Source organism: Xenopus tropicalis, chromosome 4 (assembly GCF_000004195.4).
Source record: "Xenopus tropicalis strain Nigerian chromosome 4, UCB_Xtro_10.0, whole genome shotgun sequence".
In the NCBI taxonomy this organism is placed as follows: Eukaryota; Metazoa; Chordata; class Amphibia; order Anura; family Pipidae; genus Xenopus; species Xenopus tropicalis.
In genome coordinates, this window is record NC_030680.2 from 92,213,974 (window position 1) to 92,240,208 (window position 26,235).

At 38.5% G+C, this 26,235-nt stretch overlaps 1 protein-coding gene across 2 annotated transcripts; it reads right to left on the minus strand.

The window, feature by feature from the left end:
- izumo1r (IZUMO1 receptor, JUNO) lies at nt 1-26,182 on the minus strand. Of its 2 annotated transcripts, XM_012960567.2 has the most exons (7): nt 26,078-26,182; nt 24,196-24,350; nt 21,951-22,050; nt 17,335-17,463; nt 16,461-16,569; nt 3,594-3,824; nt 1-171 (listed from the first exon to the last, which is right to left on the minus strand). In XM_012960567.2, exons 2-6 carry the CDS (start codon nt 24,332-24,334, stop codon nt 3,600-3,602), a joined length of 702 nt encoding a protein of 233 aa, XP_012816021.1. In that variant the 5' UTR covers nt 24,335-24,350; nt 26,078-26,182; the 3' UTR covers nt 1-171; nt 3,594-3,599. The 2 variants fall into 2 exon arrangements, with proteins under 2 accessions (XP_012816021.1, NP_001107368.1); NM_001113896.1 differs by lacking the exon at nt 26,078-26,182 and having other exon boundaries at nt 24,196-24,339.
- Nucleotides 26,183-26,235: the final 53 nt, after the last annotated feature.

The following is a 26,235-nucleotide window of genomic DNA, read 5'->3' on the forward strand; positions in this document are numbered from 1 at the left end:
TCCAGCACTATATTAATATATTTATTCTCATTACAATTAAATACATGAGATAGAAGCAGTCTGGTAGAAGCAGATTTCTGTCTTTGCAAGCAAAAATATTCTCTATGGGATTTTCTGTAGAATGTGTAATTAGGTGGCTTCTCTCGTCAAAAACAGGTTATCCCAGGACACCTGGAAAGAGAAAATGGTAAATATTACATAATTACAAGTGTATTGTCCAAGTGAACAATATGGAATTACATCTTCTTTCCTAGTGGTTAATACTTAATTACACATTACCTAAAATTTCAAGATGAAACAGCTTCATTCCTAGTAAAAATTCTTCTCCTGAAGGTTGCCTCTCTACACTGTGGACTTGTCACCATAACCTTCATTTATTATTAATTCTTGCAATTGCCTCAGAGTTGAGGCGACAACATCCTTTATGTACTTACTAGGTTCCTTGTTCTTACCTGTGCTGGTGGGAGTAAGTGATTGTACAGACATGTCACACTGAATTAACTTACCTGCTCAACTGCAGTAACCGGCCTGTCAGTTATCCTCACCTTATCAGTTCAACTGAAGTGCATATATATTGAAGTGCATATATATTCACTGGGCAGTGCCTAACAAATAAGCACCACCCCCCAATTAAATTTTATTTCCTTGTCCATTAAATGTCCAAAAGAGCATTTACAATTGCTGTCTTTGTCACTGAGGGAGCAAGAAGAGCCCCCCATTCATTGTTTTTTAGGAGGTGTCTGTTTATTCTACATTGTAGCATGCTATTCTTTTCATGCAGACAGATGACAAATTCTCCATATAGCTACATTACATTACTACAGCTTGAATTATTTTTCTCAGTGCATTATCTAGTGTTTTGGCTACGTGCTGGGTTTGTTTTTCATATAAGAAGCAAGACTGGTTGGTATAGGTCTTTCTGTTTCCCAGAAAAGTAACATTTGGTTTACAGAATTACACAATAGTTGTAATTCTGCCTAATACATGTCCTTGGCTAAAATTAACCTCTTTCTGTGTGAAAATGACTTATTCACCAGGGTGGAGTAACAAATTTAGTTATTTTTTTAAAAGTGGTTTTCCATAAATGAAAACACCATTCTTTTTTTTTTTAATGAAAGAAACTGTAATTTTAAGCAATTGTCCATGGTATATTTATTTATACTTTCCAGTGGTTTAGTGTTGTTTGTAAATGTACTTGATATTAAAAGCAGTAGTGGTCATTTACATAACCGAATGGAGTGTGCAAAGTGCTCTTTATTGCCTCAGGTCTCAATATTACTCAGCACTTTACTGGTGAGCGTATGGGGCACGTCATGCAGAAATGCAAGTTTGAGGGGTAGCAAACAGTGCAGACTGAGGGCACTGCAGCTTGTCTTTACAGTAAAGCAGATGGAAGAACCAACTGTTTTATGAACAGGGAAGGCCCTGCTGGTATTGGCCTCCACCATGCCCTTTTGTGCCCTGAAACTTTCTGCTGCTGAAACCAACAGGCAAACACTTCAGAGAACAGTTCAAAATGAATACAATGTATGAGCAATGATGAAGTAGAATCGTAGTCAGGAACAGGCAAATAGAGGCAATACTAAGGCTTAGGCAGGATCTGAAAACAGAAGCCATCTTGGCGTGCAAAAATGACATGATGGTATTCGTAGTTGTTATGCGGACATCTGACATCACGTTACACGCCACTGCAGAGGAGCAGAGCGTGCGTTCCAGCTGTGCATTTGCAAAGATGCCCAAGGACCAGCACATCTTACATCCTATCTATCTGTCTCTTTTAATCCTTTGTTGAGGAGCTGAGCAGAAGCCAGCTAATTAAAATCCCTGTGAACAATCATGCAAAGCATGGTGGGAATTAGAGTCTTGGCTGGAAGAGGGCTTGCTTCAGAACCGGCAATGCAGAGAGGAACAACTATTACTTTCAATTTTAATTACATTTGCAAATTCTCCAAGGCAAGGATGTGCCCATAGATTCTAGCACTTCTGTCAGATTCATGGATGACAGATAGCAGCATGTAATGGGCTTTTTTTGTTACAACTAAGACTTACAAGAAGTGTCATTCTTAATCCCCCTGCCTAGATTATTCCATTACAAAAGCTTTTTAATAGTGTGGACATAGAAGTGGAGGCTGCATGTCCATTTCTATCCAGTAGATAATTCCTATGAGCTATTTGGGGATGCTACCATACCCATTTCTCAGAAGAGCTTTAGAGGACATAAATGGAAATATTACTACATTTTGTAAACAGGCTTGAGCATAGAGAGCCTTGATATATACCCAGCTGCATATACTCACATTATGCACTTTAAACAGTGGGTTGGTAACCTATGAAAACTCAGCAGCATTACTAATGTTAGAATTTAATAAACATTTTGCACCTTTATTTCTAGACCTTCATGTCTAAAATTAAAAAAATTCAAATTTTAGGTAGTTATATAAGAAGAAATGTTTAAATACATGCAAATAAAATAAAAGTCAAATAAATGCAACTAAAAATACAGTGCTTCTGCTTTATAGTGAATGCCTCAGAAAGGAATATACAGGTATGTGACCTGTTATCCACAATGTTTAGGACCTGGGGTTTTCCCAGATAATGGATTATTTTAGTTTGCTAAAAATAATTTAAAAATTGAATAAACCCAATAGGATTGTTTTGCCTCCAATGAGGATTAATTATATCTTAGTTGGGATCAAGTACAAGGTTGAGCGAATGTTGAGAAGAGGTGACAGTTATGGGATTCGTTATCCAGAAAGTTCTGAATTATTGAAAGGCCATCTCCCATAGACTACATTATAAGCAAGTAATTAAAAATAATTTTTAAAAATTTTTAATTATTTGCTTATAATGGAGTCTATGGATGATGGGCTTTCCGTAATTCAGAACTTTCTGGATAGCAGGTTTCCGGATAAGGTATCCCATACCTGTACACTTCGTCTCAACATTCGCTCAACAAATAGGGCTTGTGTTAAACATGTATTCTCTATTATTTTCATATTTATGCTTTATGCAGTAAAAGAAAATAGTTTTATACGTTGATTGGTGCGCAGGTGCGTTGGTTGGTGCGCTACCTCCCTCCCAGTGTAGGTAGCCCAGTGCTGGCAGCAGCAGTATTTTTTAAAAAGAACTATTATTTCCCCTGTCTGGAGTGTAGGCTCTATTAGCACACACCTCTTTCAGAGGGAATGTGATCATGTATACAATATGGAAGTTCCATCATGATGTGAAAATGCATTTTAAGACTTTGAAGTTGTGGAATTCTCCCCCCAAAGTGGTTGTACTGTCAGGTCTATTTGATGTTGAACTTGATGGATGTGTGTTTTTTAGCATCAGTTTCTACCATGTTTGTAAAGATATCAAATGCACACATTATGCTAATTTTGCCAAATGCAATAAGGAATGGTTCTGTAATGTATAATTGATATCATGGTTTATACCAATATTACATGAATATTGCAGAACAATGTTTGCTTTCTATTGAAAAACTGAGAAAGTAAAATCCTAGAAAACTGTAACCATGTTTATTTGTGTCTCAGACTGTTTTGCTATTTACTTACTAGTATCCCATTAAATTAAATTACTATTGTACTTACCAGGTGTCATTCATGCTCTTCTGGGTCTGCAGCTTTTTTGTCCTCAGGCTTCTGTAGTCTTGGTTTGCAGGCCTCCTCCTCACCACTCTCTTCTGAGTTATCTCCCTTCAAGATGTATTTTATCACCTTTGTGTCTGTCTCAGTAAAATCCAAGCAGCGGCATGGGGATGAGCTGGCTATAAATGAGATCCCCCAGGCATTCTGGCAAAGGTCAGTGCCATTTGCATACATCTGTAATAAAATGAGAAGCCTTGTGTTATAATATTCGGAAACAGTAGCAGACACAACATTGTAGTAGAAAAGGAATGATACTTTTAAGGGCTCACTAAACTGGAGCACATTGCATGCTTCTGGAACACTTATGCCCCTTTATTCCGCATATACTGTCTAAAACTGGTATATGAATTGCTACGATAAGAAGTGTTACTGAGTCAGCAGAGAAATGATGCAGAAAATTGTCCTTCTGCTCCTGATGATGTCTGGATCAGATGGTCAGGTTTTTATAACTAGCTTTATTTAGCCTAATCACAGGTTTCTTGCTCTGGGTGTGTTGATTTGTTCTTTATGGATCCAGCCCTGCTCTAATAACCCGCAATAGCTGTGTGCTGCATGTATATATCTGTGCTTTGTCTTTGGATTCTGCTTTTTGCTGCCTGCCCCAGCCTCTGACCCCATTACACTGACCTCTAACCCCTTACCATTGGCTGTTTTTTTTGCTATGCTTTTTCAGATCCACTAACCAGTTTGGAATTCCCTCTAGTACTAGGTAAACCACCTGACACATTGTGTTAGCTCCAGCCCAAAGGCAAAGATGGCTGGTAAAGGACAACCTAAGAAGGCAAACAGATGCACAATCAGGAAACTGGGAGAGTGTGCAGTATGCATTGTGCTTTTGCATAAATAATGCATTGACCCTTTATTAAATTAAATAATCTTCTGTGTCCTTTTCCCCTTCTTATATTCCTTTTTTTAATTATTGTCATTTATATATCATTTTTGTACAGTTTCCACAAGATATTGATAATTTCTCCAGACCCCACCTGTAAATCCCTCCCTCATTTATGCACAGTTAGTTGTTATTATTATTATTATAAACATTTATTTATAAAGCGCCAACATATTCCGCACGCTGTACAATAAGTGGGTTTCATACATTGGACATACAGAGTAACATATAAAGCAATCAATAACTGATACAAGAGGTGAAGAGGGCCCTGCCCAAAAGAGCTTACAATCTTCAAGTTAGTTGTGAGTAACTGCAGCCCCTGCATATATATTTCTTCCAACATTCCATTCACAATGGATATTAATGCCAGTGATTAAGTACAAACATTACTGGGCAGCACAATTCTGCCTGATGCCTAGGTTGAAGGTTGAAATTTAGGGACCATGACGGTGAACCATTAATAGTAATGGAAAATTTGAAATAGATGACATACATTATACATACATTACATGTACACCCTGGATCTCTTTGGAAAAATAATTTTGCTTTGGTCAAACAAAAAAATTTGTTTCTAGTGAACATAAAAGCAAACTATACACTGGTTACATAGGGCAGAACTCAATATTATCCTGAGAAGTAAACTGTAGTTTATAGTTACAAACCTCGCCTTAAAATTTGCAGTACTAATATGCTTAAATGGTTGTTAGTAATTTCCTAATCCCTGCGGCAAGTACAAACTATAAATGAGGCCAATATAAACTAATTCCAAATAAATTAATATGATACAAGCAGCCGTATATGTAAATACTCACAGGTCTTCACTTGTCTGAGTAACCAGATTTCATGGTAGGCAGTTCAAGCAGTAGAAGATGAATATAATGCCAGTAGTTTTAAAATCATAAAATAACTAATGATGAGCAAATCTGTCCCATTTTGCTTCACTGAAACATTAGCAAAACTGCTGAAAAACACAGAATGGCTAAAAATTTGCATCTACAGCAACCCGACTGCCCAAATTCCTACTAACTTCATCATAAAAAGCTATTAAATTGGTCTAGCATAATAAATCTTATATAAAGCAGTTTACTATGTATGATACCATTCTCTAGAACAAAATCTTGATGTCAGACTTACAGGTCTGTAATTGCCAAGATAATATCATAATCCCCTTTTAAATATTATGGAACATGGAAAGATTCTGGGCATTTTGTCACCCATGTAATTCCACGTATGTGTGATAAAATGCTCAGAATCACTCCCTACTGATATTAAATACAATAGCACTAGTGCACTAAGGGTGAAGACACACAGAGCTACTAGTAGCAGCTACTTTTTCACAGCTACTAAACACCAGAAAATACACTCCCATAGACAAGTCTGAGAATTGCCTCTGTTAAAACACAGGTAGAGACAATTATCAGTAAATGATCAGCATTGTCTACTAGTAGCCATGACAAGTAGCTGCTCCTAGTAGCTCTGTGTGTCTTCACCCTTAATGGGTATAGAGGATGCATTTAAGGCGCTGTATTAGTAGAAGTAGATGCATTATTCTCTGTTTTAAAGTTTCCCTTAAGGCCCAAGATTCTTAAATTGGTTATGGAGTGGTGAGGGCTGTTAAAATGGTTCCCTACTGGTGTGTCCAGTTTTTTGTTTGTTATATTAAAGTGGTGGTGTGTATTTCTCTTTCTCAGGCTTTGACCAGTCTCTCCTATAAACATTTATTGCTTCTGAAGCAAATACACAGCTTAACACTACATTATATGTGGATGCATGTGAAGCCCTTTTATTGTTACTGATTGTATTAATTACAGGGGATTACAGATGTTGTTCAGTATTTTCTAATACCATTTGGCTGAATTCCAAGGATTTAGACCACACCCCAAAGCACAGACTTGCTAAGGGAAGAAGATAACATATATAAGATGGGCGGTATTAATTTCCAGAAATGTGTAGCAACCCTAATATCTTCCACCAATCTTGGAGTGAAAGCTTTAAAGCTAATTAAACTGAGTAAATAGATAGACTGTGCAAAATGAAAACTGTTTCTTACATAGTTAGTTAACCAAAAATGTAATCTATAAAGGCTGGAGTGGATATCTTACATAATAGCCAGAGCCCAACTTTCTCCTTTCAGCTCTCTAACCTCTTAGTTAGTCATTGACTTGAGAGGAGGCCACATGGGACATAACTGTTCACTTAGTTTGCTGTTGATCCTTTGCACGCAGGTCAGATTCAAAAGCAAACGATTATGTCCCACATGGTCACCCCTCAATTCACTGATTGGTTGCTGATTTTTACTGGGTTAGAGAGCAGCAAAGGAGGAAGTAGAGTTCTGGCTAGTATGTTAGGCATCTGTTCACTTCAGCCTTATAGATTACTTTTTTGCTAACAACTACATTGAAAACATTTTTTAGTTTACGCAGCCTATCTATTTACCTTGATTCTGAATGTCACACATGCTTAATTGAAATCGAATTCTAAAAACACTCTATAGGACTGTTAAAGCTTGCGTTACACATTTATCTCACAATACAGGCTTTTCCCACTGGTATCTGGTACAGTAGAAGGAACTCTGCAGTGTATTATATTGTGCCTATTGGCTTCATATATGTTGTATGTCATCTAACATTAGAACTTTTATTGTATTGCACATAAGTGAATATGGGAGGTTTATTTATCAGTTTTTGAATTTGTGAATTTTAGAGTTGTTTTCAATTTAATTAAACTCTAAATTTTACTAAGCTGGTTTATTAAAAATGTGAATAGAAAATAAAAACTTGATTGAATTTAACCCTGAAAAAAAACTAAAAAAATGCATAAAAAATGTTAAAAATTCCAAAAAACTTAAATGTTAAAAATGGATTACATTTCCAACACTTCCACTTCTACTTTCCAACATTAATTTGCAAGCTTTTAGAGATTAGACTGCAGTTTATATTCAACTTTTTACATTACATTCAATTTTTTTGCCACAAAAAATTTAAATCACTGAAAAAATTAGAATTTAAACATTGATAAATCATTCCATAATTGGGAAAAGGGACACCTGACAAACGTAAGTAAAATGGTGGCAAAGCTTTGTGTTAGTTTTCCTCTCTAGGCCAGTGCCTTATTATTTTACTAAAAGCAGCACAGGACGAGGAAAAAACCTAGTGATTGGATTCCCTAGGGGGGTGCATAATGTATCGGCACCTCTTAGTGGATATGGGCTTTTCTTGTCCTTTCAAGTATAGTAATTAAAATACTGAAGGAACCTGAGCTAATACAGGTAAGAGGACAATTTGGTTCTGCAGAATACAGAGAAGTAAAAAACATCTGAGCTAATGTAAGGAGGATGCTGTGCACTCTCTACTCCAACTTACTCTGATCATTGTCATTTATCAATAGCAACAAACAAAACCGCCTTCAGCAAAAGATCTTTATTCATGGGGCAATTTATGCTTCCCTGACATTCTGTCCTGCTGGCTTGGGATCAGTCGATAGTCTGCTGGCAGGAGCAGCCAAAGAACAAACAAATCTGTACATTATTAAAATAAGAGAGACAGCCAAGATGTAACTTCATGTGCTTAGAATTAGCTGACGGATAATTCCTGTGTGATGTAAACAAACAGCAGGGGATATGCTAAGGAGCAAATTAAAAATTAATAAATCATTATTTATTCTTGGAATGAAATGTACTGAGTCAAAGTTGCTAATTTATTCCTGAAATAAAATAAACTAAGCAAGGGCTGTCTGGTACCACAGATCCCACCAGTCAGTACTATGCATCTCTCACAAAATCAACCTCTGGCAATTTAAGGCAGTTGTGAAAACATATTTGCAACTTCTAAAATAGATATTTGCACTTAAATACAATAAAAAGTGCTGACAAGAACACTTTAATACAACTGAGGGTTCCTGCGAAAACACCTTAACATGTGCAAGAATTAAATAAATGCTAGGCCAGCTTAAATTCAATTATGTATGTGTCACTTGTTCTTTAACTCTTGCTTATCTCATCTCCTAGGGATCTATCCCACTGGGATAGGACCTGTTATCCAGAATGCTCGGGACTTGGGCTTTTCTGGATAAGGGATCTTTCTGTAATTTGGATCTCCAAACCATAAGTCTAAAAAAAAATAATTTATATGTTACTTAAATCCAATAACATAGATTTGCCTCCAGTAAGGATGAATTCTATTTAGTTGGAATCAAGTACAAGGCACTGTTTTATTATTACAGAGAAAAAGGAAATCATTTTTAATTTGCTTAAAATGGAGTCTATGGGAGGTGGCCTTCTCGTAATTCTGAGCTTTCTGTATAACGGGTTTCCGAATAACAGATCCCATACCTGTATGGCTTTTGTGCAACATAAAAAGTCACGGCTTTTACGTGACAAGTCGAAAGTCAAAAAAGTTGCGGTTTTCGACAGGCAGATTTAAAAAATATTCACCGCACCTGCGCCTGATTTGCATCTTTTTTGACAAATGATACGCAGCTGAGGTATGTGCAGCACAGCTGTGTCAAGAGAATCACCTGTTTGCATCTGCAATGATGTTGGTGCATTGTGGGAAAAAACATGGAGATTGTGCTCAAAATTGCACTTTGTACACTATATAGTCTGGCTTGAGTCTTAGGGGCAGATTTACCAAAACACGAATTCGAATCCCGAATGGGTAAAATTCGGATTGGAAACGAAAATATCGCAACTTTTTAGTCGCTGTCGCAACGTTTCGTATTTTTCGCGGCTTTTCCGTCGCCGTCGTGACTTTTTCGTATTGAACAATCGTAAACAGCGGGAAAACCTTTCCGACTTCGCATGATTTTGGAAGCCTCCCATAGGAATAAATGGCACTCTGCAGCGTCAACCTGGCCCAAGGAAAGTCACGATATCAAAGCTTTTTTCTTAAATTCACATCTTTAAAGAGATTGGTATGATATATCATTTACTCACTGAAATATATTGGTAAGTTTGGTCCCTAAAAAAGCTAATGTTACTTTTTAGTAATTAGTAATTGGTATTAGTTTCTATGTATCCTATCTTGTTAAATTGTAAGTGATATGTATGTGTTTTTATGAACTGGATTTTTGTATTCTGTCATTATTGGCTGTTTTGGAATTTGAAAGATATGTATAATTTGGCCTGTTTTATGTTTTTGCTTTCAGTTTGTATTTTTGCATTACTTGTAAGCAGATACCTATTTTTGTTTGGGAAAACCCCACTCTAGTTGAAGTGGGATCTGAATTACTAGGGTTTAGGGCTGGAGTTAATCAAGGGTGTGCAAGGTGTTTAATAATGTGAGTTGAGAAGAACTGTGCATGGTCAGTAGCCAAAGTCAGTTCCTAAGGGAGGGAGCCGAGGGGGTTAGAGGAGGAGAAGGAATCCCAAGTGATTAAGGGGATGCTGCAGCTTTGAACAACTGGAGTAGTGAGACTTCAAAGAGGTGCGGCTTGACCCACACCCAACCCTAACACGCTACTCCCAGCCTGAACCCTACCCGACCAGGTTAGTCCCCCACCCATCCTGCCTTTCTAACTATTGTCCGGTCTCTGTCCTACCCCATGCCTCTAAACTCCTGGAACTTCTTGTCTTTTCTTGTGTCACTAATTTCCTCTGCACCCATAATCTGCTGGACCCTATGCAGTCTGGTTTTCGGCCTGCGCACTCCACTGAGACAACCTTATGTAGAGTGGCAAATGATCTCCAGACTGCCAAGGCCAAAGAACGCTACTCAGTCCTCATTCTCCTTGACCTTTCCTCTGCTTTTGATACTGTCGACCATTCAGTCCTTATGCAAATTCTCTATTCTCTGGGTATCCGGGATCAAGCAGAATCCTGTCTCTCTAACCGCTCCTTCTCTGTTGCTCTTGCTACCAAATCCTCTACCCCAGTTCAGCGTTGTGTGGGGGTGCCTCAGGGCTCTGTGCTTGTTCTCCCTGTATACTCTCTCTTTAGGAGACCTTATTTCTTCTTTTGGTCTTAAATATCACTTATATGCAGATGACATCCAGATATATTTAGACACCCCTGCACTAACCTCTGGTGTTCAAACCCAGATTGGTAACTGCCTCCTGGCTATCTCCTCCTGGATGAACCAACGCCACCTCAAACTTAACCTAGCTAAAACAGAGCTCATGGTCTTCCCGCCCAAACCTAGCCCCCCTCCTCCTTTCACCATCACTATTGACGCCATGACCATTAACCCTGTTAATTCAGCACGCTGCCTTGGGGTCGTCTTTGACCAGTCCCTCTCTTTCTCTAACCATAATAATAACACTGCCAGAACCTGGCGCTTTTTCCTCTGCAGTATTGCAAAGATACGCCCTTTTCTTTCACAAATAACAGCTAAAACACTAATCCATGCCCTTATCCTTTCCCATTTAGATACTGCAATCTTCTACTAACCAGCCTCCCAGACTCCCACCTCTCTCCCCTGCAATCAATCTTAAACTCTGCTGCCAGGATCCTCTTGCTCTCTCCTAAGAGGGAACCTTAAGCTCTCTAGCATGGCTGCCAGTTAAGCAAAGGATAGCTTACAAAATCCTTCACTCCTCTGCTCCTTACTACATTTCTTCACTGGTCTCCCTGCACGTTCCTGGTCATCTCCTCCGCTCTTCTCAGAGCCTCTGTCTTTTTACACCATCCACACCCACTGCGCTTTCTCGTCTTAAACCTTTCTATCTCGCTGCTCCTTACCTGTAAAACTCTATCCCTGAATCCCTCCGTAGGGAACACTCACCCACTCTCTTTAAGATAAAACTCAGAAGCTACCTTCTGGAGCACTAAACATTATTTTGCCTAGTCCTGCGCTTAAGGGAAAATGCCCACACCTAGTGCACTCTTACCTTCCAATTTGTGCCTGTATGTTACCCAACCACTTAGACTGTAAGCTCTACGGAGCAGGGAACTCCTTCCTACTGTGTCTCATACCACATGGCACTTACTCCCTGTGTATTTATACTTATTTATTGTATTTATTATAACACTTGTCCTCCCTGTGTGTAAATTTGTATATTGTAAGTTTGTACAGCACTGCATACCCTTGTGGCACTTTGTAAATAAAGTTATACATACATACATAAATTAGAAAGTCGGAACCGAGACCCCAGCAGTGTAAGGTTGTGGGCGGTGAAGGAGGAAAGCTCGACCCTGACCGCATCTGAAAATGTGCAGAGGTCAGCCCAAACCCGCCCAACCACCGGGTAAACCCGCGGGTCCCATGTTTATCGGGCAGGCCCGCACATCACTACTGTTCACTGATTACATTTTTTGGGGGGCTTACATGTCCTTCAAGCTATTCCGAGGCTCAGTATAAATGTACTTCTTGCCAATCAGTAAAGCCAGGCCAGCATTGTTGCATTGATTTTTGGACTCTTGTAAAAAAGCCCAGTATTGCATCTGTTTCAAAATTCGGTTTCTTGCTGACTATTCATCTGTAAGACTTAATAGCCTTATGAGAATAGGTTAGAGAAGAAAATAATCAATAAATAACTAAGAGGAAATATAAATTTTCTTCTGAGGCCCAGCAAATTAGGAATGTCAAATCATTCTGGGTGTGGACCAGGAGAAAGTACTGACACAGGGGAAAGAAATGTAAGGGTTGGCACTTGAATTATCCACAACAATGTTGTTAGTCATTTCAGCCTATGCAGAGCTTATTAATATATTGCACTGTGGGAATAGCTTTGACATAAATGAGAGGAGATCTTACCCTGGTTGTCATCCATAAGGCATCATAGTATGATAAACTTGGCATTTAAATGAATCATCCCACTGCTGACCTGAATAGAAAGCCACATAATCCTCAGAGCCTTATTATACCTTTTACATAGCTGCCTGGAGAAATGTCACTTGTCACTACTTGTTTAATTCAGATGTGCCATATATAGGAGTAAGAAACTTTACCCACAGCTTAGTAAGTATGGTCAGTCCCTCGTGGGTGAATCACACAGTTGTTGGAAAAGAAAACTGAAAAAGGACAAGATGGTTTGGGGGAACATTATGTGTCCTTTTCCTGGCTGAGTCACACACAGCAGGACTGACCAGAGAACTCTATCCTATAATTTCTCTCTATGCGCAAGGCTATTTATGTATGAGTAGCTGTCTCTTTGGATGGTACCATCCACAATACTAGTGCTTTACAAATATACTAGGGAGATATGTTTGCCATAATACAAACTACAAAGGCACTGCAGCTCACTGTTTATACAAGTTCTCTCCCAAAATTCTAGCATAAATTCCCCCATTGCAAACTTTTACACCAGATACCATAAACTGATCACAAATGGGCACAACTTGTACCCACATAGTTATGGCAGCACACAGACAGACATGAATATGAAATCACATGCCCTTTACCTGCATACATTCAACTTATACATCATCACACATCTACAGTATAAAAACAGATGCCTGTATTTACCACCTGGTCAAAGCTTTAAAGCCCTATTTCTTGACCATGGATACCCACATGTTACTACATGGTACACCACTACCCACATGGACTACAAATCCCAGCATGAATTAACCCTTCATTATATGTTGAGGAATGCTGGGAGCTGTAGTCTAGACCCAAGACCAAAAGTTAAGAAACGGGTCAAAAAGGAATTGGGGCATGTAATATGTAAATATTATGTAAGTATTATATGTATATTGAAATTTTTAATTTGTTACAGAAATTTATAGCAACCAGTCAGTGATTAGCAATGTTGAGCCAGCCACAGAAAGCAAAAATTTGATTAATTACCATTGGTTACTACACTAGATAAGAAATGCAAGACTGAGCCAAAGGAGGTGGCAGATGGATTCTTAAGCATCGTAGTAGGGCTTAGTGGTTTTTAAAACATTTTGTAAAATGTGAAAATCCTACAAATTTCTAAAACAGTTGATGGATGAAACATTCCATCTGCATCCATGTTGTAGAAGACACAGCAGCATCTAAAAGAACCAGAGTATAATAGTTCATACCATCTTCTCTGATTTCAGCAGTTTTGCAAATTGCTTTCATATAATACTGTAGTGGGGAAGTAAAATAGATTGTGCTTCCTGTAACAAGATGTCTTTTGCTTTATAGTCGTTAAGCAAAGGAACAAATTGATGATGGGAACCAAAAACCTCCACGAGGCATGAGAGAAAATATTAGAAGGCTTATCCTAAACATGTTTCATCTACATCTTACTAGGTACTGTACCTTGTCAAAATGTACTTGTCACCTTGTGTTGCTGGGCATTAATTAACATTTTTGGTTCAATTTACAATTTTTTTTATATTTTATTTGAATCTAGGAGGGATAGTAGGCCTATTTATGCACATAGACACCCTAACTTGTAATATAATTGTGTGCGTGGAATACTGATATTATCATTATAGTAGGCCTATCCTCTGGTTAAAAATCCCTTATGAGTAGTTTTTGAAAAACAGCCCCTCAAAAACTCACTGCACTCAAGCATAACAAACACAGCTAAATTTTTTACATTATGACATCCTAAATAAACTCACACAGCCAAGGAATTATCTAAAATAACTTCTAGTGTTTGCTGGTCTCTTGTTCTTACAAATGTAAAGCTTTTCTTAAATGAGAAGGAAAAGTAAAAACTTAGTAAGCTTTATCAGAAAGGTCTATGTAAATACAGCCATAAGCACTTACAGAAATGCTGCACTGAGTCCTCTATCAAAAGAAACACAGGATTCTTGTCTCTTTTTGTAAACATTATGTTCCAGTGTCTGACTTCCTCTCTTAGAAACATCCTTAATTCCTGTGGCCAGAGTTTGCGCAGTTCTCTTCTCTCTCCCATCTCCTGCTCCCCTCTCCCACAAGAATGCTAAGGACTCCCTCCCCCCTCCTTTATGGCGAAAGCTTCTGTAGGGAGGTAGTGCTGGGTCCCTGCACTTACCCACCTCCTGCTGCTGTTCCCTGTAGGGGAGCCGGCACTGAGACTTTGTGCTGTGAGCTGCTGCCTAGCAACAAGGTGAACAGCAAGCTCCGGGCTGCAGTAAGTTGCAAAGCAGCCTGGGAGCCACAGAAAGGAAAAGGAAGCTGGAAAGCCTGGGAGAGGAAGTCAGGGGGAGGAGAGAGAAAGTCCCAGAGCTCCAGAAGCTGCATGTGGGCTCAGAGAGAGGAGCAGCACAAGGAGAAGCTGTCCTTTGGAACAGGCTGGTACAGGGAAGGCAGATCCTGTACCTGGAGAGACAGAGATCCTGTGAGGAGTCCTGACTGGAGGAACAAACACCTGCAGGGGAATCCCATCTAAGTACCTAAAGGGGCTAGTAGTCGCACTGCATGTCTGTAAGTGCTGGACTCGCCTGAAGGTTCTGTGTGAATCGCCAAAAGAGATTCCTGGAGTGAGTATAATTAAAGTGAAAGTAATAAAGGAGCGCTTGAAGATTTACAGTATATAGACTGTTTCCTCTGGACTGAGCTAAAGGACTTTACATAGTTAGTGAGATAGCTTGCGCTGGCACAGATAGTTAGTAAGGCCCTTATTGCCACTTTGATAGGAGTGTTATGTGTATTAGTTTCCCCTTTATTTCAGATAAAAGTTATTTCGTTTATCAAGTACTGTGTGTGCATTATTATTGTTCCTAGTGGGGCCACCCGTAGGTGCACTCCCGGATCCCACTAGGTGGAGGCACTGCGCTAATAAGTACCAGGTACCCAGTCTCTCCCAATACCACTGTGGAGTGATTCAGGTTTGTCCCGTGCCATCAGGTAAGCGCCACACGTGGAGTGTAACACTGTCAATTGTGCCAGAAGCGGTGAGGATAGGGTTACACTTCTAAAGCTGTTTACTGCAGAATCGTTTATGCTGAATAGAACAATATATTTATATTGTTCTAGGTGGCACTAATGTGGCAAATCTATTGGCAGTAAAATGCCAAATGACTTTCCTTCTCCTTTAAATGGATTTGTATTTCATTTCAGATATCAAGACCTACTGTATGTATTTCCATAATCAGCTGAAACTCCCTTTTTATTTTATGTTTTTATTTTTGTTTCACTTGCCATTTTCTCTCTCCCTTTACTCCCTTTTTCCTGTTAAACTGTGTTCTGTTTTATCTCTTCACTCCTTAGTTCTCCATTTGTTTTTTGTTCTCTTTGTAACTTAAAAGCCAATACAAATTAAAAAAAAAAAAAAGAGGGTAGTTTTCCATACTAGCTGGGTTGACTAGAGCAGTGGTGGGCAAACTTATTAGTAAACTGAGCCAAATATCAACAAAACAGCGATTGAAATTTCTTTTGAGAGCCAAATTTTTTGCAGACTTTCACCGGCTCACTCATGCATGAAACGAGCAAACCTCCCCTGCACTGCGTATCCCGTCCCACACCTGCGCCGCGTGTCCCGTACCCCAAAGACCACCCCCTACTGCTGATTTTTGTTACAGGCAATGAAAATGCAATTGCACTGTACGTGCGAGCCCGCACCTGGAATAGCCAAATTCAAGGGGCTAAAGAGCCGCAGTTTTCCCACCACTGGACTAGAGTAATGTTGCACTGAAATAAACCGCAAGCAGCTTTCTTATGTTCAGTAGGATAGTTGAGAGGTGGACCTAGGAGTACTGCTCCTGTAAAGTCTATGAAACGCTAAAAGTAAGAAAATGTTATTGGATCAAGGGTGGGGAGTTCTGTGAGGAGAATCGGCCTGAGAAAGCAGTGCAAAAGAATGGTACAATATATTATCAAGGATAAATGTAATGTGCATTGTAATACTTAGAGTGCAGAGCTCCCTTCTACATTTTGTAGCAAAGTAGGTCTGTTAATAAAAGACAAACTTTAAACACTACAACTAACATCAACATTTACAGTATTGCAACCCACTGTCAATACTGTGTAGAAAGAAAGTTATACAGTAATAATTGGAAGCCTTGAAATACTTACTCACAGACAAATATGTACATTCAAAGAGAAAACATATTGAAGCATGTGTGTCAGGAATTAGCCTACCTTATTGAATGGAATGCAGTCATTTTTACAGTGGTTTCCAGTCTCATCAAAAGTCCAGTCCGATATCCAGTTGTAAGCACAGATCAAGTCAGAATGGCAAGCATCAAACCTAGGAAGAAAAGGCAATGGCTAAGTTACATAAACATTTTAGAAGTTCACCAGATTGGGAAAGCTACACTGACCAGTACTGGAGGTACAGGAGAGAGGGAGATTCCAAATATTGTGCTTTTCAGTGCTCTTGACCTCTTGTATTGGTTGTTGTTTTTTGTATTTAATCTGTTTAATGCATACACCAATTTATTGTACAGTGTTGCGGAATGTGTTGGTGCAGCAAGGAAGAATGTGTGCCTCCATTGGAGAATACAGACTCCACCCAAAATTCAATACTGGCTCTTCATAATCAACAAAACCCTTCTAATTATTAAATTAATGTATATGGCAAGAGGTTGTTCTATGAAATTCAACAAAATATGGGACACCTGGATTATCTAAAATACATAAACAAATAGAGGAGGGCCAGAAAATTTAAGTAATAACAAGTAACAATAACAATAACATTGTGACCTTACAGAGCAATAGTTTTTGGCTACCGGGGTCAGGGACCCCCACTAAAAGCTGAAAAAAAGGCAAAAGAGGAAGGAAAATAATTCAACAATAAAAAATTAATCAAGATGGATTCAAAGCTTACTCAAAATAGACCATTATGTGAGGTACAGGTGGTGTGCAGGTCAGGAGGGAAATAGGACTGTCATGTTGGTGTTTATGTGCAAAACAATAACATTTATCTTAAAAAACATTATAGAAGCAGTTGGAATACATGGGTAATTGAAGAATGGTAACATTCATGTTTAATGTATTATGAAGTTTTATTTACCATTTGTCACAGAAGGATTGGCACACAGGCACATGTTGGATTGCTTCTGAAATGTTAGGGTGTATCCAGTGACTGGCCAATGGAGAGCACTGATAGAAACATTCTATTCTCTTCATGTAATCTTCACACCTGTGAGATCAGAAAAGGTGGCACCATTAACTGCTGTTGGCATTCATATACACATGAGAGTAAAAAAAGTGGTGCTTATACAAAGGCATGTATGTCCCCAAGCTGGCCACTACTGAATTTTTCAGATCCTGGCATATACCCTCTCTGCACTATAGTGGCAATGTGCCATATGTCAGTTATGGTTGTAATGAATAAATGTCTGTGGTATATTCTCTGGTACCCCCAAAACATGTCACCATCTCTGCCCAAAGGTCAGTACAAATACATGTGTATGTGACATTCCAACTTTTTCTCATTTAAGAAAGCTGCTTGGGGAAAATACTTCAACTAACGAGGTTATAGTCCCCAAAACTCTATATGAGTTTCTTAACTCATGTGGGATTTTCTTTATGATTCCTCCAGCCTTTCGTTTATGTTTGGAGCTCACTTTTCACAGGATGGCTATATTTAATTGTAGTGAGAATGTTAGTAAAGTCTCTCAGAGCAGGGCAGGAAGGCTACCTGTCTGTGTTAGGAACTCCCAGAGGGGATGGGGGGCTGCCTGCCACTGTAAGGAGCAGAGGGAGCCCTTGACAAAGCAACTGAGGGACTGAGTGTCTGAGAAACTGAGAGGAAAGCCAGGAGGCTGAGAAATTTCCCCAAAGAAGTATTGTACTGGGGTTACCCCCATTTATATTTTCTTACTGGTAGTCCACAAGTGGCCCAGTGTAATGCGGGAACTCATCAAATGTGTGAAGGTAGCACCCAGTGGGCAGGAGTTTATGACTTGTGTTATTCATTCTGAAATAGTCAGCCCTGTGTTTGAATAAACTGCCTTAAAGAGAAGAAAGTTTCTGTTGTGGATCCCGCAAGCATTACATTAACCTTTTTGGATGACATAACGATTTCTTCATAATCTGGTCCGTGAAGATTTTGAATAGTAAATAACTGGGCTTCTGCATAAAACAGTTGGCCAGCAGAGCTATAGGAAACTATAACACGTGGTAAGAGCAGTGAGGCAGCATTACTGCCATTCTCAGGCCCGGATTTGTGGCAAAGCCTAGGGCGGCATTAATTTAGGGATGGCATGTGAAATTTTCTCACAGACAGAGCACTGGAGACTGGGACGCACAGAAAACTTCAGCGTGTCCCATCCCCAGTGCTCCATACGTGAGCGGAAATGATGCCCAATCCTAAGGGGGTGGAGAATGGGGGCGGTCTCTGGGTGCCCTAAACACAAATCCGGCACTGGCCATACTATCAACAATGAAACTCAAATGCCTTGCTGCCCAGGGGTCATATGTGCATGTGTAACCTTGTGTCTGTGTAGGTTTTATTTGGGTACTCCAGTTTCTTCCCACACTTCCAAATACATACAGACACGTTTATTGGCCACTGATAAAATTGGCTCTAGTGTTTATCTATAGACTGATGTGAATGTTGAACAATCTCTGGACAACACTGCATAGCATATTGGCTCTTTACATAGCAAAATAAAGGAGAATAATCATTTAAAACACAATAACTTGCTAAAAGCAGAAAGACAGTATTATTATAGAACACAATAATATGCTAAAAAACAGACAGCACAGGGAGAAGACAAGAAAAGATTGAGGCGCTTCTATTTCTTGCTTGAGATCAGGAAATTGGCTTTAATCAGCTCAGTAACTTCTTTCCTGTCACTAGGGAATTATAGTCTGCATGACTGGAACGTGAGCCCAGCACTACAAATGTTTATCTTACCCATGTGCTGTTGGCTAAGCTTGACAATATTTATAGCTTTCCAGTCCCACAGTGGGAGTTGCGTAGGGAAACCTGAGTCCCTCAGGGAGGAGTATGCCCTACACGCCTGGATACACATTATTACTATGCCATTAGCTGCCTCTACCCTGCCAGATTAACAGGAGCTCTGTGGTGTCACCTTAACCCATTACTTAGATTTGGTAAAGTGTAAGATGTGTGGCCAAAAAATCCAGCTGCCTTATACAGTCAGTAGGGCTCTTTTAACTGAGAAAGCTGTTCATTTTGGCAATAATATTTAAGTTTTTTTTCCAAGCTCTAACAGATATAGCTCTAAAACCTTTTTTAATTCAAAAAAACATTTTTGGTAAACTATTGGGGGAATTTTATATATGTTGCTAACGGGAAAAAAAATCACATTTTGCGCAAATGTAAAATACCTTTTGTGAACCCTTTGCCTTTCATGTGTCAGTAGGATAGTGATTGCTAATTTTTAGGGTTGCTCCAGTGTGAAGTGGATGTAATAAAACTCCTTAATGAAAAAGTCACCATTTTCATGCTAACAATAACACCATCTTCAAGCGCGTTCGCAGTAGTCTAATGAGAAATATTACATTGCAAAATGCAATTTTTTATTCTTATTTGTACACAATTTTTCCCTTTACAAATTTTACTACATTTGCCCATGTCTAAGAAAATTTGTTCTGACATGGGCTTCTGTTGCTTTAGGGTAAATATAGCACTTTGTCAGATATGAACATTGCCCCAAACAGTTGAGTTCATTCTATTCACCAACATGCCTGCTAAGTGCATAGCATTTCCCAGCATGCCTAGGAGTCCACCCCTTGACCTCTGTACAACATGCAAGTGTGGCCTGAAGCAGCACATTTCTTTACTATGCTCCATAAGGCTGTGCATTTGGTCACTTGCAAATTGTGCCTTGTATCAAAAATAATTCAGATGATGCCTTTACACCATTTATTGCACATATACACTCAGATTTCTTCTCCCCCCTAGAATATCTTCTTTTAAAAACCCCTGTAAAGGTATTCCTTTATATCAGCGGCCTTTCCCACACAGCTCTCTAAAGGTTATTTGCACTTTTGCTAGTAAGCAAGCAAGCAAGCATGCGTGCATAGGCAGGGGGTGCAGAGTAATGTATTCAGGGACCAGTAGCAGATAATAATTTATTCAAAGACCACCATCTGGGGCCTTTTGTCGAATAGAAAAAAATGAGAACAGAACATTTTGAATAAGTATTCAGTAAATTGTATTTTGTCTGTGCTAAGCCCTGTGTCAGTTCCTTTTCTATATGCATTGGTTTTAATTCAGGAAAGAAAGGACATTTGACTTGGCCCCCAGCATCAGAGGAGCACCTTACTGGGGGACAGCAAAAAAAGGTACAAATTACTTATTATATTGTGTAACAAATAATTGTTAGACATTTTCAGTATGTATCAACTAATAATGTATTTTTACCATTATTTTTACCCTTTCTTGATACTACATCATGAAACTCAGCCCTTTACATTATTGTTCATCATGGTTCACATAAGTCCTTGTCCCAGTGAAGCTTACAGTCTATGCTAAGTCTAAGGAAATCACAAAGGTCTATGTAAATACAGCCATGAGCACTTACAGTAATGCTGCACAGGATTTCTTTTTTCTTTTTTTGTAAACATGTTCTTAGGGTATCTGACCTCCTCTCTCAGAAAAATAATTCATCCCTGGGGCCAGAGTCTGTGCAGTTCTCTCCTCTCTACCCTCTAAAATGCTAAAATTACTTTCCTTTGCCTTTAAAGTCTTGAGTCCATTCTTAAAAGTTTAAAATAATAGTTGCAAATGCAAATTCTCAACTTATGTATGTAGCTTTCCTCCCTCTCTTGCCTGCACTGTAGAGTTCCAGCCCTCTTTATATATTTTCCAGAAACCGAGTGCATATCCCAGACAGCTTTATACAGTTATTTTCAACCCCAAAATTTCATGTTGTGCAGAAAGGTTGGTAATGGACATGAAAACCTAAAACTAATAACTCACTAATAAAAGGCCCAGTGCTTTATTATATTTATTATACTGAGTTAAAAGCTCTGGTCTTGACTTGATTTTGTCACTACAAATAAGAGGCAATTCAGGGAATAAGTGACTGGTTGGCTATATGAGTCAGTTATGTATGGTGATATAATAATATCTGACAAAACCCAAATGGCATTAATCTGATCTTTATAAAGCAGGGAGTTTAAAGGCAGACAATGGGCCTATCAGAGACCACCATTTGTGTCAGGTGCCACATATAATCCTACAGTTCTGACAAACGTAAATGTTACTGCAGATGAATTATTTCCTTTTTTGTAGGAGACAATAATATAAATTCTATATCTAAAATGGATTATTATAGTTTGGTTTTCACCTCAGCACTAGAAAATAATTCACTTAGGTGGTTTTCAGTATTGTTCAGTTATTAATTACTGTTCAAAGGATATTGTTAATTGAGAACTTCACTGGTTCTGGCATATGGTCCTTGGCAAACCACATGACACTGGCAAACTGTGTGATGTAATAACCCTTGAACATTTAAATGAGCCCAGTTCAGCCCACAAAATAGGTAGCCTAATTGGGTAAATATTCTGGTCACACAAGGGCACCTTTACATCTACAGCCCCTTTAAATAAAAGCATACTCTTACTCAATATTTAATTTGTCCTTAATGTGGATTCTCCTGTGTTCTCTAACCTAACACAAGATTAGTCCATAAAGTATGGAGTACTTACCTTTTGCTGAGATTACCACATCTGTTGTAGTAGTAATTGTTCATCTCAATAAGAGGTGAATCAGATAGCTTTTGGGTGAAGTTGGCATGGCAACATGAAGCTGGAAAAAGAGAAGAATGGTGTTTAGCATAAGAAAATTGTGTAATAAAGTTAATTACATGGGAATAGCACACAATATGACAATAATAGCATCATACAGGTTCTCTTGTCTTATTTTTCTTTTTATTGAATTCATTATTGGGCTGCTTTAATCCTTAAAAAAAAAAATCTGTTTACATGTGGACACTTGAGTTAATTAGATTTTATATTTAAATAGCAGTAAAGCTCCATAATCGTACAAAATTGCCTGAGACATATATGCACAATTACGCAAGTAACCAGTTCTGCCAGGAGCAATTTCTGTTTGCTTCAGTACAAAGGTAGTTTCATGTGTTTTGTCACCTGCATCGGAGACGATTTAACATGAGCAACAAAATGTCCTGCATGCCATTACCCTCAAGCTACTAAAAGACAATTACAAATTAAAAACAAATGTTGTTAACATGTAATTATGCTAGCTATTACAGTGACAAAGTAAATCAGTAAAAAAAACTTGTTTCGTTAAATATATATACATTATATTGTGAGTTGGTCCCTAAACTCAGTAACTGACAGAACCACAGAGCGCGTGCAGTGAATCAGCAAAGAAAAAGATGGGGAGCTACTGGGGGCACATTTAAGGCACAGATCTTCCCTGCTAAAGGGCATTGGTTGCCTTGGGCTGGTACAGAAACCCAAATCATAAAGTTTAGCATTTCTACCCTACTTCTTTATGATTAATAATTTATGATGTGATTTAATGCCGATGCCATAGTTAACAAGGCAAGGACTAAGGGTTCCATATACTAAAAAGGGTAAATTAGAAAACATAAATAAATCAATGCAACCAGCTATGATTTTCCCTAAAGTGCAGCAGTGTTTAACCCAGGAGTGTTTGTGATATCTAGATAGCATATGGGCAAAAGTATTGGGGCTCAGGGTGGAAAGGAAACCTTGTGTGTGTAACCTGTGTGTAAAGTAAAGAGCTTCTGCCAGGGCTGTTTTAATAACTAGGTAAAAGGGGCATTTGCCCAGGACACACCAAGACAAGGGACGAACCATCAGACCTGCTATAACTTTTTACTGAAGCATTCCCTAGAAATGGCAGTTTAATCCACTTGGAGAGCATAGCATTGATACATTATTAAAAAAAATAAATCAGAATTTAGGCACTTTTTATTTTGTTTTCCATTGTTAATATTTTTTATGGTTAATTTGCTCTTTTGGCTGCTTGTACAGCGCCATGAACCTGGACCCCACTTCTTTAGGGTAGTACTATTGCAAACTTATTGGGATAGCCACAAGGGGCCTCCAATGAAATATTTGCTTGGGGACCCACTGGCACCTTAAATCTGCGTTGGCTGCTTCATATCATTGTACTGCATGTTCTCTATTTTGTCTATGCACTGATATTTGCATTTATTTGTGGTCTGTTTTTATACCACACCCCTCACAAGTTTAAACACTGATTCCCCCTAAATGAATTGCTGGTGTCGCACCAAGCACATGTGGTCTGATGTAACATTGTGAAAAAAAGTAATAAAACAGAGGTGCATACAAAAATATATTTTTTCTGCCTATAATAAATATTCAAGTTCATGGCTAAAGACTCTTTTCATTATCTTTATTTTGTATTACAGCCTAAGAATTGCTGCTGGATGCTAGTTGAGCCAGGGGCCATTTTTGCAGATTAAGAGGCATTTAAGGTCCAGAAGCAACACTAGTTTATATTCATATTAGACCTAAATCTTAAAGCAGTCATTAACATAACCTAAATGAGATCCCATGACTTCATATCTCCTTTCTCTGGCTGCAATGTAAAATCTGGTTCTACAGCTGCTGGGGAATACATCTTCCTATAGCCTTATGCATGAAGGTGGTGTGTTGAAAGCTAAGCTTATAATGAGAGTATATTTTCTTCTTAAAGTCTCCTATCTACCCCAGGCATAGGATGATATTTTGCTATTAGAAGACAGATGGAAAGCTGCCGGCTGCATAACCCTGTTCCAGAATCAGAGTTACATGTACTGCTTATTCTCTGAAGTAAATTGTGCACAGCCGTACAAATCAGATGAGCAGAGATGTGACTTTTCATTGCATAATAAATTGGTATTGTGTTATAGCCCAGAGGATGGCTACACAGATTCCTCTCAAGGGAGTCACCTACATTCAGCATACAGAAAACATTCCTGAAAGTTAGTTTCAGAGCTTGGCGTTGACTTGTGATGTGGCCCTCCTAGGCATCGTAGCTGGCAAGAAACTGCTGAGATTAAGCCAGCACAAAAGATTGTAACAACAAACTTCATCTCTGCAGCTTAGTACCTTAAAGAACAAAGGGAATATCTGTTAAAACCCATGACAAGAAATATAATTAGGTAAAACAAAAGATTAGTAAAGGTTAATAAGTGAGTGAGATCCTAAATCTAATTAACATGTAGTTAAACACAACATTAAGCAGATTAGGGAAATGTTTTGCATCTAATGATGGCCATAAACTGGAACCAGAAGACACCTTTCATTGTGCTTTAGATACTCTAGTAACTATTGTAAAGATTGCCCGAAGGTCAAAAAAGATACACAAAAATGAGAAAAATAAGCTATAAACATGAATCACACAAAAGAATGATGAAGCCTATGTACAGCTATGTAACAAATAGACATCAAAAGATGTGCAACTTTTCCTTTGGCTTTGAAAATTCCCATAGAATTTGCCCATTATTATTAACAGAATTCCCCATGAGACTGCACTTTTATCTCATAAGATACTCATAGCAACAGCTCATATAATTTTTGGTGCATGTAGGCTGGCCTAACAATCCTGACCAATATCTATGTATCAACAATGTTGGTTGATTTGTCAATTGGTCCAGTTTTGAAAATGTTATCTGCTGATGTACCATTTTGGACAATGCATGAATGGCCATACTTTGTATCTGGAGCCTTATATGGTATCTGTTGGTTCAATCTGTAGGCAAAATGGTTGGATACTATATAGGACCAACTATTATCTGGACACCTTTAGTAATGCTTGAAAAATGCTTGCCCCCATTTGTGTAGTTAAAAAATGGTGGGCTTCCTATTTTTTCATCTTTCTTCCTTATTAATAAAATTGACACGAAGCACTAGTTAACCAGCCAGGCCTGTAAAATTTTAGCCAACTGGCAACTACAGCTTGAAATAACAGCTGTATGTGTAGGACATATTTGTGATTTTTACATTCTGTAATTTCATGCACATATAGGGGCAGGTTTAGCAAAATGTAAATTAAGATCTTAATACATAAAACAGCACCAATGTTCTATTCATTCCTATGGGGTTTTTAGAAGCGTATTTTTGAAATGGTGAGTTCTAACTTTCACTCACTGATAAATACGCTTATAAAAATCACATACAAAGTTTTTATGTATTATGTGTGAGTGTGTTGGAGGGAAGAGCCTCTCAGTTATTACATGCCACCCCAATGCTCAATTAATTCAGATATAATTTGCAGAATAGTATAGCTGATATAAAACTGAATAATGTTAATGCTTGACCAAACTACTCTGCTATTCTACATAGTACTAGTTGCCAGCTGGAGTTGGATGGCACATGTATTTCTCTCTTGTGAACCTTTCAGGCCAGTGGACAAGGTATTTGCAGGCATCCCTTTTTCCTTTTATCTGTAACCAGATCTGGAGTTTTGCTTAATAATGTTCTTATGCAATTATGTATGTATACAAGTATTACTGTTGCAAAGATAAGTTTCTGCTTCCATTTTTGAGCTGGTTTTGCAGTGAATTGCAGTGTCACATTCTATGCTTATAATTTCCTGTTGAAATTAATATTTTTTTTTTTCTTGTTCAGATAACCTTTTCTATGAGAGATTTCTCTGGATAAATAAGATCTACATTACCGCATATAAGACAAGATTTATTAGTATCCCACAAATCTTGTTCTCTCGCAAGTAGTTAAATAAAAAGGTTTTGTGGGTTACCAAGCTCATACATCTGTTATCTTTTGCTAGACCAAACAGAAGATAGTAAACCAAAAATCAGTGCCTGTGGCCTTACCTCAGCTCAGGATCTGCTCTAGGGGACTTTGTCAGTTCAATGTGCAGATCTCCGTATTTATATGCTTCCAGACAGAATCTGCTATGTTTGCTTTTCTTGACGTCCTTTGCACATAAGCTTTTTTTCAGTTGCTGTCTCTAGCACTGACATACTGCCCT